The 15,000-nt window shown below is 48.0% G+C and overlaps 1 protein-coding gene across 4 annotated transcripts in view; it reads left to right on the top strand.

Moving 5' to 3' along the window:
* The first annotated feature begins 2,582 nt into the window (after window positions 1-2,582).
* Window positions 2,583-15,000, top strand: part of epha8 (eph receptor A8) — a 42,935-nt gene continuing 30,517 nt past the window's right edge. For 2 of the 4 annotated variants that reach the window (XM_057030625.1, XM_057030623.1), the window contains exon 1: window positions 2,584-3,038. In XM_057030625.1, the coding sequence (XP_056886605.1) occupies window positions 2,951-3,038 (88 nt within the window). In that variant the 5' untranslated portion in view covers window positions 2,584-2,950. Of the gene's footprint in view, window positions 3,039-15,000 lie in introns of all 4 variants that reach the window. The other 2 variants (XM_057030622.1, XM_057030626.1) reach the window with 2 other exon arrangements.

Here is a 15,000-nt window from a genome sequence, read left to right as displayed (position 1 = left end):
TTGACGACCTGTGAGTTAACATAAAGACGGTAGAAAGGCAGAAGTGGAGCATCTTAGCAGCTGTTGAGGCTAATTTGCTACGCGGAGGTGAAGCGAAGCAAATGGACCAAAGAATCAAAGTGAAGTGACAACGACGCCCTCCGCAGCTCTGTCGCTACACCACTATATTTAGCCAACACACACCAGCCAGCACCACAACAGTGAGCGCACACTGACCCCTGCCATCTGCTCACTCGCTCTCTCTCTCTCACACACACACTCACACACAGACGCACACACACACGGAAGCAGGGGACTTCTAGTTTTGTCTCAGCTTGTCAGATTTGTGCAACACAACGTCACACATTTTACCAGCGCGTTTCCTCACGTTTCCCCTCAGTTGTTCTGATCAGGTGTGTTTTTGAAATGATCTGGAATAGATTCGTTTTGTCTGTACGCATCCAGGACATTACCAGAAAATAGGGCAGCTAAACACGCTAACAGTGGCTAGCTTAACTCTAGCCACCTCTTACTTTATGTCTGTTGTACGACATGTGTTCAACACTATCCTTCAGTTCCAAGCTTCGTTTGTCTTCTGTGTCATGCTCTTCTCCATCCATAGATGAGCCACACGGCGCCTCTTTGATAAAATGTCACACACGCTGATGCAGATATTAGCATCCAGGCTGCTGCCATGATGGAAACACAAACCCATCCAAATCGCACCACGCTTGAATGAGCTGTATCAAGCGTTTCCCTCCATAACACCAGCGAGAGGACGAACAGACAAGGTAGCCCTTTGTTCAGACGTGCTCCTGCTACTCCGTCCCTCAGAGTGGAATTACTCACACACTCCACTGAACATTCTCACCACTGACTGTGGAAAACGGGCGTCTTTGCGTTGAAAATCGATTACGGGAGATGCAAAAGGTAAACGATAGAGCCGCAAATCAAGTTTTATCTGAGGATGCAGCTGTTTTTGTTTTGCTCCTTTTCTTTCTTCTGCCAGTCCAACTCGGATTGAGTAAAAAGCAAAACAAAACCCACCCTGCGTTATTCAGCGCCTCGTTATTCGGCGTTATTCCCGCTAACCTGTGAGGCGCCCATGAAGTTCGCAGCTTTGTTGTGATTTTCCCGGTGCACTTTTCTCCCCCGCACCTCAGCGTCGGGGTGAAGACGCCGGGGTTGTTGTCCCGGCCGCCTCCGAGCCGCTGCATAAAAGCAGCCACACACTCTGTGGTCACTTTTCTGTTTGTGCCACTGTGTTTCGCTTGTTTCACGCCGTCACACACCACCCATCAACACAGTACCCCCCTATCCATGTTGCTGAGGAAGCGTTCTGAACCCACACAGGAACCCCAGTGTCCCCCAGCCCGAGGGGCCGAAGGGGGCTTGGCAGGCTCGGCGTGGCCTGGCCCGGACACTCGTCTCAATTAGCCCCGCCTCTCCTTGGTCGAACGCTCCAGCTGCATGTCTGCACACTCTCGCCATTCAGAGACGTCCTCATTTACAGGCCGGGGTATTTGTAGGGCAAACACACGGCCGGGCGAGGCCGACGGAGCGCCCGGGCAGCCGGGCTTCGCCGCGGTGACAGCAGCCAAACGGCGATGGCGTTCTGTGTTCAGTTTGGACGCTGGGCTGCTCTCGCGCCCTCTGCACGAGCACAATGGGAGCAGCCTGCAGCTCTGGAAACGAGCAGTTACGAACACCTTTACAGCGCGATTATTACCATATTATTACCACCGGGGTCCTTCACTGCAGTGACAATAACAATAGTAATAACAACACATATTTCTGCGTCATTGTAGCGGAGAGTTGCTGGTTAAAATCCCTTCCTTCCTCTATTTCTGTGTCTAATTGGGGCAGAAATAATTGGAACATTTACGTTTAATTTCTCATCGTTAATGTTTGCAGCAACGCGATGTAATAAAACGGAAGGAAAACGAAACGGATGAATTACATTGATAGAAGATTTTCTCTGTCGCGTCACACAACAAGTCTTCATCCAGTCTCACTGGTCGCGGCCCAGTAAGCGCACAGAACCGGAGCAGAACTGGGACCGGTGTTTCTAACCTGGGCTGCTGCCGCCACAGCCTGCTGTCACCTTGAAAACTGCAGCAGAAACACTCCCACCTCCTCAGAGTCCCCCTATTGACTGTTGGTGAGCTCCAGATCCAACCAGCTGACGGATCAGAACAGGCTCGGTTCTAAACCCATGAGCAGCATTTAAAGTAACAATAATAAAAACAGCCGCGCGTGCGAAACCCACCAAGAAATCACTTCATTCGGACAAGAGCTGTGAGTTTTAGAGCGTCACACACACACACACAACACACACACACACACACACACACCACACACACACACACACACACACACACACACTCACATGCAAACACTCACATCAAAAATTGATCATTGTTTTAGATTCCTGATGATTATATTTGTGTCAAGACTCTTTGTGTGTGTGTGTGTGTGTGTGTGTATGTGTGTGTGTGTGTGTAAAAGGGTGAATGCTAAACACAGAACAGGAGTAGGGCGAGCAGGTACGAAGGGAAGGTGTGGCGACATGGAGATCTTCCACGCAGCGCCAACTGATCTCGCGCTCTAATTGGCTGCTGTGAGACTTCGGCGGCGACTCTCGTCCCTCCCCCACGGCTGCCCGCTCAACGTTTAGGTCCTGTATGTATGTACGTATGTGTGTGTGTGTGTGTGTGAGAGGGAGCCGGCAGACTGTAGTGAGCCACAGAGGCAGGCTCTAACTACGAGCCCAATGAGCTGGCAGCCCTCACACAGCCCTCACACACACACACACTCACACACTCTCCTCAGTGCCGGCTCTCACTTTTGCCTCAACCCTGGGACACAGTAGAGGAAGGAGAGGAGAGAGAGGCAGCGAGCGGCAGAGTGGGAGAGTGAGGGCGCCGGAGTACGAGGAGAGGGAGACTGGCAGGGTGTGCGGGAGAACACCATGGCTTCAGATCCGGGGCTGGCTGCGATGCTGCTGTGGACTATATCAATGCAGGCTGTGGGAGCAGCAGGAACCAGCAGCAACGAAGGTAAGAACGTGTGTGTGTGTGTGTGTGTGTGTGAGGGATGCAGGCAGGGAGAGAGATCCATAGGCTCCCATCCGGAGCGTTCTCCGTACGTGGCAGCAGCAGAAGTGTGAGAGCTGACATGAAAGTTGGCTTCGAGCAGCCGTTCGGAGGGACCTGCGAGACGGCTGCATGCGTGCTCGCCGCCGCCTCGCCGCCGCCGCTCCTGTTGTTCATGTCTGTCGGATCAGCGTCTGCTGAGGGTCAGGCGGCGAGAGGAGAGGACGCACGGGTGCGTGTCCCGCTTCATCGCACATTTTTAGGAAATACAAGTGTGTTTTCTTCCGTCTCACTGACTTTGTTTACTTCCTTCCTTCTGCCCTTCATCCTTCTGCCAAGAAACTTGCTCACCAAAGTCCCTGTGTGTGTGTGTGTGTGTGTGTGTGTGTGTGTGTGGGAGAGGGACACAGCACTTAACATGAGTCTGGTCTCAGGAGTTTGGGCGGCATCGTTGCGGTGACCTTTAAGGCCTTCCCCAGCTGCCGACGCGGAGGTCGCGGTGGGCGAGCGGAGCGGTGAGGCCGCCACGTTAGCGTCCCGGTCAGAGAGCGCCGGCCCCCATGCGTTCGGGCGCGCTCGCGGCCCTGCGGCTAACGTTCCCATTATCCCCTGCATCATTTTCCCATCAGGACTCACCTCTCCTGATGATTGTTGCCCTGTGCTGATTAAAGCCTCCGTGTGATGAGGACGACGCTGCACCTTATTTTCGGCCTCCCTATTCCCAGTTAATGAAGTTTCCTTTGGGCGATTTGATTTCTTCCAAATCACGTTTTGTTTTCTACTTGATTTATTATTTTCTTTTTTCCGGCAAAATTCTCGTCGCTGTTGCGAAATAATTCCGCGCGTCGGTTCTTTAGATCTCTGTTTTTACTGCTATGCTGTGACTCAGGGCCCGATCGGAGTTTCCTTTGATGCTCCGTGTTTCACGCCCACTGCGGCACCGAGGGGTTAAAAGTGACACCAAACCCCAAACTCACACTAATCCGACGCTAACGCTAAAAAGATTATATATGCACGATAAGAATAGTTGCTGCTGCTTTTTCCAACTAACAGTTGAACCATTTGAGTCATGTGACTGTTGCTTTTGTAAAGAATTATCGCTAAACGGGAGAAAAGTAAATATTTCCTTCCTTCCCAATATTAGCAACAATTTACATTTAAATTATATACGATTGCTGACAAAGATGCGTCCTCGGTGACGTCTCACTTTGGCTGAAAAAAGGGAACTCTTTTCTGCAGCCGGCTGCAGGCAACGTGCTGCTGTGGTCACCATCTTGGTTCGGCACATAAATTACTCACATGTTTGTGTACGTCTGCTTCTGCGTGCGTGAGGACAATGAAACGCAGAGCCGTGCACGGCGGGAGGATTTCCAGCACTCGCAGCGTGTTTCTGTTTGTTTCCTTTGGTGAACGTGTGAAATATTGGCTGCAGACGCACGGTGAAGGTTGTGCAGCCTCACGGCTGTTTGCCTGCTCTGCTGTTGGAGCTCCGGCGCGGCTGCGGAGCGGAGCAGCATTACGCACACTCGAGGCCACATAAAGATCCCACAGCAACTTCCTAGAAAGCGTAAATCAGTCTGATTGATTAAAAACAGCGACTGAAAATGTTTGATAATTAAAAATAAAACTGTGGTTTTTGGGATCAAGAATCTTTTGATTGTGTTATAGCTTATTTATTAATGTTAATCTCACGGTGTCAATTAATTTGCTCTCTAAGTATCCGTTCTTAACGAGATTACTTATCGATCTCTGATCTGTCACTTAGAGCTCATTGACACCGAGATCAAGTGATTAAATATCAATTCCAGATTAGCGACGGTTATTAGCTGATTCTGTTTTCTGCTCCCTGGTAGTTCGTCTCAGAAGCCATTTAGTGTCCGATGACGCTTCCTTTCTCCAAAATCTACCTCGTTACGCAGCAGCATTACGCTGCAGAAACCGTCTTCAGAAGGAAACAAAGGTGGGAGGAAGTCGGAAACACCTCTTCCTGTCGCGGAGACGAGCGGTGGAAGTGTTTGGCCTCGTTTGTCGTGTGCGTGTGAAGGCGGCGGCGGGTCGCCGGGCCCGTCCCCGTCTCTGTGCCACCTCCCGACTCAGCTGCTTCATTCCCAGCGAGCAGCGAGCGCTCCTCCAGGTTGTTGTTCACGCTGAGGAACATGAAAAGAGCCGTGCGGAGAACAGGACTCGCTGCTAATGAGCCGACTGTAGGTGGACGCTCATCACCACACGTCTCTGCTGCGCCGGGACCGAGGGAGGCGAGACACCAGCGCCATCCCAAAGCCGCCACTTCGGAGGCCGTTTGAACCCCGTTTAAAGGCCGCAGCCGATAACCAAATAGAAAAAATGAAGCTGCGTCTATTGATCGGCCCCTCACCCGCTATAGGACCCGCTATATGTTTAGGAAACGGCGCCAACGGGGAATCATGTTCGGAATCGTACATCCGTCCAGCGGGCGGCCGTACGATTCCGAACATGATTCCCCGCTGTGTCCTTTCTGCAGGCGCCTCCAGGACAGAAGAAAAGGAACCCGTAACCCTTTGATTCCACTGGGCAGCTCCACTTTTCTTTGCTCCTCCCGGTGGTTTGGCGGCCCACTGGGAAGGTTCCAGAAGTCTTGTGTCTGCCTGGTTTTGCTGACTGGCTCAGAACGTCGCTTTAATCCTCTCCTTGTTTTAGCTGCAAAGCTACGCGACCTCTTTGTTTTGTGAGGCTCCATTTTGAAAACGAGGGATTTTCCTCCAGCAGCTCCTGTGTTTGCCTGTGATTCCCTACATGACTCCATCATTCAGCGGCTTTGGTCAAAAATTAATTAGTTATATATTCTCCGCCGGGCGATACGGGGAGCTACTCCTGCCGCAGTGCGTCTGATGGAGCCGACGCATCTATAGGGTCCAAAGCTGCGAGCGCCGGCCGGTCGGCAGCGGCGCTGCTACAGCTCTGCTCGCTCGAGGTTTCTGGACCGGGTCTCAACATCATTCGCTCGTCTCATTTCAAATTTAAAGTATTTACTAATAACGACGGCCTCATCAAAGCCTGAAGGAAGTTGTTTCACGGCCCAAAAGCTTCCTTTCCTGTTTTCATTCGACCCCATTTTCAAAAAGGAGCAGCAGCATTTTATGGACTGAAACATCCCGGATGTTGTAACTCCGTGTTGGCAGTGTCATCATCATCCTCCTCCTCCTCCTCCTCATCACACTAAACGCTGTTTTCCGCTCGTTCTTCATCACCTGTTGCACCTTTTCTTGGAGCCGTTTGTGTTTCCAGCTGCTCATCAAACTCAGAAACCGGCGTCAGCCTCATTATCTGTGCGCGTGTTGCTGTCACACGGACGCCGCCGTGCCTTGTTTGCTCTGCTCGGGCCACATCGGACAATTGGAGGATTGTAGGATCTCGTAGATTCAGAAGCCATTTATTTCTGTTGGGTGGATCTTGTATGGATCTTATAGAACACAACCCCAACAACAGGGTCTTCCAACCATTCATGATACAAAAATACTCTAAAATTCGGTTGGTTAACGAGCGTTTTGGTGCTTTGCAAAGAGGAGAAATTAGATTTAGATCAGAGTGGCGTTAACGGCGTGACAGAAAACAACAATAACAACAAAAAGTGTTTACACTGAACATAGCAGTCAGCTTTATACATCATCCTGGCAGCTACCGAATGGGTCATTTAACATGCTGCACAAAGGTAAATTAACCTAAATACATGAACATTCAGAAATTTAAATCTGTTTTTGTGCAGCCATATTTCTGTGCCATTAAAATAACGACCATGTTATAATGGTGTAATAACAGATCTGTTACAACTGTAATTCATCCTTGTTAGGACTGATCCGGCAGCGCCTCAACGTTGTTGCCGCGCCCTCGTCGACAGTGTCCAAAAATGCTTGAAAATAAAATTGTTGGTGAAAAAATGCCACAAAATGCCTCTATTTAATCTCAAAATTAAAATGATTTGACTGATAATAACTGATAATGACTGATTTTTTTACGATCCTATCGTCATTTTTAAATTGTTGTCGCTAACTCATGTTTGAATTAAAGCTTTATAACAGCGTTATTACAGTGAAGGGAAGGCCCAACGTGCTCAAATTACACTCTCAGGAAAGTGTTGTTGAACTTTAAGCGTCTTCACACAAGAGCGATGCTCCGTTTGATCGCATAATTAGTAAAACCCAATAACACCCGACCCGAGCATCAGCGCCGGGCTCCAGCTGAAGATTGGTGCAGAAGCAATAAACCCAATCGAAGCTCCATAAATGTTGAAATTGTTATTTTCCTCAATTTCACTTTAATAGAGAGCAATTTGCGGCGTGATCCTGCGGGTGGGAGGCCCGCGTGTGCAGCACGGAATGACGAGCGCGGGTCCGGACCTTTCCCTCCTCCTGCCCGATGGCTCGTCAGAACACAGATTCCTGCCTGCCGGCCGACGGCTCTGCTGTTTCCCCAAGGCTCCGCTCTTTATTGAGACATCAGCCTTGTTAGCCAGCAGCGGACGGGAATATAGGAGCAGCACAATCAATATAAAGTGGCGTCGGCAGCCAAAGCGGACGAGGCCTCACGAAGCAAGAGCCTCTCCTGGGTGCTTTGACCTGTTAGAAAGCCCCGATGTTGGGCTGGCCAGAGTTCAGTAGCCCCTGGGCCCACTCCGCTATGCTCTCCTACTGGAGCTGTGGCGTTGGGTAATTTATGTTTCTTCACCTTCACCCCATGAGGGAGAATATCTCTCCGGGGTGGCTGAGGATAATGCAAAAGAGTGAGACGGAGAGGAGCTTCTGGGCATGCTTGACAGCTCTATAATGGGCTAGAGCTGCGGTTGTGTTAGCACACGCCTCCTACAGCGCCATCCCTGTGATGCCGGCTTCAAGGAGACTGATGAAGGATGGAGATCTGGCTCTGTTCCTTTACAGGCGCAAATGTCAGGAAAGAAAGAGGTCCGTGATAGAGGGATGCCGGGGCGAAGGAGGAGAGAGGGAGAACGGAGGGCCGAGGCAGATGGTGGGAGAACCAAAATGGGATGAAGGGACGGATGGAGGAGGAGGAGGCTGCGTCTCCAAACTTCCCCCGGCAGGTGCCTTTATCAAATGCAGCGGACAACAGCGAGCAGATAATTCAGCGCTCTCAATTCGCTTCAATCCATTAAAGGATTTAAATGTTCATTTACTTTGATAGAGGCCCAGAGAAGGTCTAATATGCTCTGATAAACACTGCAGACCTGCTGCAATCACGGCGGCAGCACACAACCGTCCAGCTAATAAGGTCGGATTCTCCGTCGGTGCTCGAAGTGTTTTGAGAGTCGCAGCAGCTTGAAGGGTAAAGGAAAGGGAAAAATCCCGGAGTTCTCCTGCCCGACGGGAAATAACCTCCCGCACTCCTTTTTAGGGGACCAGGATGGAGCCAGTAGAGTGAGGCTTTAATTTAACCTTTGTGTGAGTTTCATTCCTGGTCGGGAACATTTTCCATGATGGGAACATTTTCCATGATGGGATGTGTATGTAAAGCATTTCTGTTGCTCCGGTAACCCCACGCTGTTACGTGATTGAAGTGCTTCACATTCAACCGTCTAATTCTTCTCTAATTGTGCAGTAAGTGTCGTTCAAACTGATCCCAGCCGATCCCAGTCGATCCCAGTCGATCTCAGTCCCTCTGCACCGAGGCTGAGTTTCCAGGGCTGCTGGTGTGGATAGTTTTCATCCTGGACGAACATCTTTAAAATGAAAGTGCTCAGCTTAAAACCTCAGAAAAAAGGATAAAAATAAATAAAAATAAAAAAATGAATGAAAAAAATATTGACTAGAAATTTCAGGCTTGAATTCAATTTTAAATTGAACAAGAAATACGGAAACTGTCGCAGTTTCTTTTCTTGATTTTTCCTTTATTTTACAGATTCTTTTCCCTTTAATTTCCTTTTAAAAAATGACCCGTGACGCCCTCCTGTACGTCCTTTAAACATATTTCATATGAAGACAACAAACAGCCGTTAATCCTCCTTTAGTTGAGTCAAAGACGACCATTTGAATCAGAGAGCTAAAGACGCAGGGAGGTGTGAGAAGAGGGCGTGTGTGTTCTTCCCGTGGCTGCCGGGTCGGTGTCGGATCCCTGCGACTCGGAGCGGAGCTGGAAACACAAATCACCCACAAATGAGTCGCAAACAGATGCTGATGGATTTAGGCCGGATCTGTTTCTATGAGGGAATAATCGCTCCATCTATCACAGGCCTCATGCAAATATGTCTCACACACACACACACACACACACACACACACACACACACACACACACACACACACACACACACAAGCCGCAGCACAGAGGTGGAGACATCAATGTTATCACTTGATAACAAGTATTTTATTCAGAAAAAACATCAGTTTTAATGTTTTGCACTGACAATTAATGAGAGTTTCCTCCCAAAATAATTAAATGTTAAAATCAGATCGAAGAATCTTTGCTTCCGTCATATTGAGTCAGATTACAGAGGAAGGAAATTCAGTCTGTGATCTCTGCCACCTTCAGTCTGTCTGAGAGCTTCACATATAGATCCATACATCTAATTAGAGCAGTGTTTATGTACTCCCTGAGGAGGACGCTCAGCCAGGACAGCAGCTGGCGTCTGCGTCAGCGAGCTCATCATCCATACATTCAACTGGGCAGCACATCTATGCACATCTATACACATCTATACACATCTATACACATCTATACACATCTATGCACATCTATAACATATATGCACATCTATACACATATACACATCTATACACATCTATACACATCTATGCACATCTATACACATATATACACATCTATGCACATCTATACACATCTATACACATCTATACACTCTATACACATCTATGCACATCTATACACATCTAACACATCTATACACATCTATGCACATCTATGCACATCTATACACATCTATACACATCTATACACATCTATACACATCTATGCACATCTATACACATCTATGCACATCTATGCAATCTATACACATATATACACATCTATGCACATCTATACACATCTATACACATCTATACACATCTATACACATCTATGCACATCTATACACATCTATACACATCTATACACATCTATACACATCTATGCACATCTATACACATCTATACACATCTATACAATCTATGCACATCTATACAATCTATACACATCTATACACATCTATACATCTATGCACATCTATACACATCTATACGCCGCGTCTGTGGAGAGTTGGCTAAACCTTCCCTATCACAGAAGGAAAATAGTGGGTATTTTAATCACTTTAATCACACTAAAGGACAAACAGCTCATAAAACGCTCAATTTAATTTCAACATGGTAAAAAAAAACCTCAAAAATTCTGACAAAGAGACACATGGACTTAAATACACTAAGACACAGGTGTCCCATATTAGGGGCGGGGCAAGTGGCCGCTCCCAGGTGAGACGCATGAGGACGATCCAGATGGCCATCACGGAATCAAGAGGAGACCTTTAATGCTGAGGAGTCCAGATCCAGGCCTCGGTAGGACGGAAAACCCGCTGGATTGTGACACCCCTTCGTTGTGGTGTGGCGCCACAACAGGAGGGCAGAAAGCGGGTTTGTTTTCATGCAACTACAGATACATAAGTGCATTATTGACCCTGGTCGGGAAAAAAACGATCAAATTTAATTAGTTCATGCTGATGATGAATCCATAAAGTCAGTGGGACAAGTAAAACCCCCATTTTCCCGCCTCCGGGAGTCCTTCACCTCTTCTCCGGGGCACTCTTTTTATTGTGTTTGTTTCTGTTTTCCAGTGAAACCTGAGCCAAAGCTGTTTAAAATCCACTCGATCAAACGTGCACGCGGGCGCGAGTCTTCTGAAATAATAAACTGCTGTTTCTACCTTCAAGGATTCAACTTGCAGCTTTCTTTACTTGCCAGTGTTTGCCTTGAGGCAGCGTCTCAGTGGAAAACAGGGGTTTCCGAGCGTGTGGAGCCATCTGATCACCACTCAGTGGGATGGGACCATTTGAAGTCCTATTTTCCAGCTATCTGTGTTATTGACCGAGGTGTTGTATTGGAAGTCCCGGCCGGGAGACTCCGTGCAATAATCTCAGCCGCGGGTGGAGCTCACGCCAACACGCCGTCTCATCAGACGCTGACGCCATTTTAACTGACGGTAATTATCACCGTTCATCGTCAAACATCAGCTAACGTTAGGAGCTTTTTATGTAAGTGTCATCTCACTGACAATAATTAAAGGGCATCAGCACGACAGACGTATATGCTCGTGCTGGGGTGAAACGATCTGACAGTAAGTGTTGGTGGAATGTTCAGATGAAAGTAATATTATTGATTAAAGAAGGAGCCAAACCTCACAAAGCTCTCTGGTGCTCATGGGGAGTCCGTGAAGATAAAACCCATCTTGTCTCTCCATCAGAAACCAGTGAGTTCCAGCTAACACCCCCTCATCTGGTCGCCTCCTCCATCGTTGTTTTCATTTACATCTGCTTGTTCCCTCCTTCGTACCTGCTCCATAAATAGCCGTGTGCTCCTCTCCACGGTGACATCTGTATCTGCCTGGATGTTTCCCCGGGGAAGAGAGGCAGGCCTGGGCAGCACAGCGGTCTCATTCCCTCCTCCCCTGGGACCGGCCGAGCCTCACTGGCCCCGAGCATCTTCCACCCTTCATCATGCAGCAAACATGATGCCTTGCAGGAACGTCGAAGGCTTGGTCTCGCAGCACCTGCTAAAATAAGATATGAGGGAGCCTTCAAGCTCCAGTTTCAGAGCTGGCATGTGTAAATGGGAGATTTCTGACACCAGTGCAGAACAGGAGCGGACATTCCTCTGTTCCCCACAACAAACTGGCTTTACAGTCGAGTTTTGGATAACCTAGCAGATGATGGTGGTGGTGGTGGTGAAGGTGAAGGTGATGAAGATGTTGTTGGGGCTCTTTTCAGATGCTTTCACTCCTCAACATAATTTCTCCTCAGAGTTCAGGTCGGAATGACACAATCAGAATAATCTCATAATCTATCATCATTATTATTCCCTGGGAATTTCTTGCTGCCTCTGACTGGTATTAATTAACTGTTTAAAAGAAGGAGAGTAATTTGTGGAGATCCCAGCCACCACAGTCAGCTACACGCTTCATTAGTCCTTCTTGTCCTTATCAGTTTTTGTCCATGATTAAAATCTTTGCCCGTGCAGCCGTCGTCCTCTGGGAGCGCCGGCGTGCCGCCATGCTTTAACCTGCGATTCCCTTCAGTTTGCATGGAATCCACACCCACACGTGCACGCACACGTGCACCATTTGACCGGAACCTTCTCGTCATCTGTCTTCTCTATAAAATCACAAATTTCCAAATGTATTAAACGTGTAGTTTTCCCGATCTGAATAAAATACAACAAACACACAGACGAAAAATGCTGAGCCTGCCAAATTTATTATACTTCACATTTCTGCTGAGGAAAAAAATTCCAAGGACAGAATAATACATCCTCGGAAGTGCGTCCTGGTGCGTCCTGCCAACATTTATTTATTTTTTTATTACATGATAAAAACAGTATTTCTTGGACAATTAATCCAGGTGAATAAATTACAGTGAAGCCTGAGCTGTCATTTCATCATATTCAACGTCTTAATATGAGAAGAACATTTTAATCTCCGTCCTCACGGGCCAGATTTTACCTGCTTCGGTCCAGTTCTTCCCAGTCGGGCTCCTGCAAACGTCTCACGCCCACGTCTGGATTCATGCTTTTGTTTTTGTAAATTCGAATCCAGTTTGAACCTTGAAAGTTGAAACAATTTCCGTCCACCAAGAAGCCAACGCGTCCGCCAGAGAGGAGGTGCGGGGAGAGAGGCTCTCCGGGGAGAAAAACTTCAGGGAGAGTTTGGAGGAAGAGGAGGAGGGAGGAAGGTTGGTGTAGGTGTAGCGCTGCCACCAAGTTTTAATGATCCCAGTGGGGAAACTGGGCCACTGCTGAAAAACAGCAGATCCTTCCAAACTAAAAGCTGCAGAGGGAAGATCTCCCAGAAGCAGGTTAATATCTGCGCTCCTGTGAAGGATGAAGGTCAGGATCCAGTCATCAGGTTAATGGTCCTCCTCTCTGCTGGTGGCTCTTCCTCCTCCCCTCCCTCCCCTCCGGTCCCCAGATCATCGGAGTTGTGTGAGCGACCCCTCAGTCTGGAAGATCTCATCTTCATCTGTTGCTTCTCCAGCGGCTGATAGTTTTGTTGTGTTCAGAGCTTCAGGGTTTTTATCCCTCTGTGTGTAGCGAACCTCTCCAGTCCTCACTCACCACCCCCTCCCGGAGTGTATTTGGGTCGTAGCCCTCGCTCCTCTCTCCGCGTCATCATTTGCTTCCTTGCTCACACGTTACCCAGATACTTTTCTCTTTGACGTCATCCCTGCAGTCCCAGCGGTGAGAGTCCGTATTCTCCCGCATGAAGCCCCAATTTCAGCTGGAACTGCAGCATCTGTTTCTGAGGAGACGATAATCTGGGAAAGTTCTGGGAAACGTTCATTTGCTCCCGTCTGCTGCCGTGTATTTACAGCATAAATATTTCTACAGCTGTGAACTGGACTCGTCTCCTAAATAAAACCCAACTCCACGACCTGGGGATCAAGTTAGCGCTCTCAATTGTTGACAGCATCCGTTCATCTCGAAGCGTTCCCAGTTCCTGGTCCACCAGGCGGGTGTGAGTGATGCTCAGACTTGTTTGTTTGTGTGATTTAAACCGCAGAGAGAAGTTAAAAGACAGGAAAAAACTGTAAAAACTGTCTCCCGCTGGATTTTACACCCAATTACAGTATTTGTTTAGCTCTGTTTTTCTAACTTGCCTTTCTTTGATGACTTTGAACTTCCAAAGCTTCCATCCCTCCTCCGTCCTTGACTGCCGTTGCGTTGCGATCCGCCGTCGTGCGGCTCTTTTTCTCTTTCATTCGCTGGTGCAAAATTAACAATTTGCAGATCAAATAAAGGATAGCGAGGATTGAACATCCCGCCTGGAATGTCTTTATTCACGCCTCATTTAGTTGAGTGCAACCAATTTTAAATTCCTTCTGTTGCCATTATCATCACCACCATCATCATCACCACATCATCATCATCATCACCATCATCACCACCACCACCATCATCATCATCATCATCATCACCACCATCATCATCATCATCATCGGGATGAAGATTGCGGTTTGAAGCGTGTGTGTTAGTCTGGGCCGGAGCTGAAAGTGGCTTTTCCTCCTTCTTTGTTTTCTTCTTCCTGGATCCTCGCGTCTTCGTGTTTTTCATGCATTTTTCTTAAAGAGAAAACACCGATGTTGTTTTGTTTTGTTATGAACGTAGATGGAGTCGCCACGGACGCCTCGGGCAGCTCTGCTTCATGACAGACCATAATTCCCACATGTTGCCTTCCGATCCGGACCCAATCATTCAGCCGCTGATAGCAGGAGTGTGTTTAATGTGTTTGTTTAAGAGAATTTTAACTTACTTTAAATGTTCAAAAGAGGAAAAAAGAGAGGGGTTCATTGTTATTATTCAGTCATTATTAATCACCAGTTATTATTAATCATTATTTAGGCAGAAAAATTCCATTGGGGGGGTTGCTCTGGTCTGTGGTCCGTTATGAACCTTATAATGGAAACAAACTCAATTTCAGCCCCGAGTCCTGGAGGAGAACTTCCATCTTCGCTGCTTTTCTCCAGGAGCTTCAGCGCTGCCTCCCGTCAAGGTCATGGAGGGTGCGAAGGTCGGGCGGTCCTCTGGAAAATAAGCCTTGTTTAAATCAACATCGGCCGTGTTGCACTTTTACCGCTGATCACGAACGCATCGTCTGAAAATTGGACTGAAATAATCGGCCACACAAAGGGGACCAGGATGGAGAATCTGTTTTCCTGGAGAAACATGAGGGGGGGATAAAC

Source organism: Takifugu flavidus, chromosome 4 (genome assembly GCF_003711565.1).
Source record: "Takifugu flavidus isolate HTHZ2018 chromosome 4, ASM371156v2, whole genome shotgun sequence".
Classification (NCBI taxonomy): Eukaryota; Metazoa; Chordata; class Actinopteri; order Tetraodontiformes; family Tetraodontidae; genus Takifugu; species Takifugu flavidus.
The sequence above is the reverse complement of the archived record's forward strand: the minus strand, read 5'-3'. Positions and strand labels throughout refer to the sequence as shown.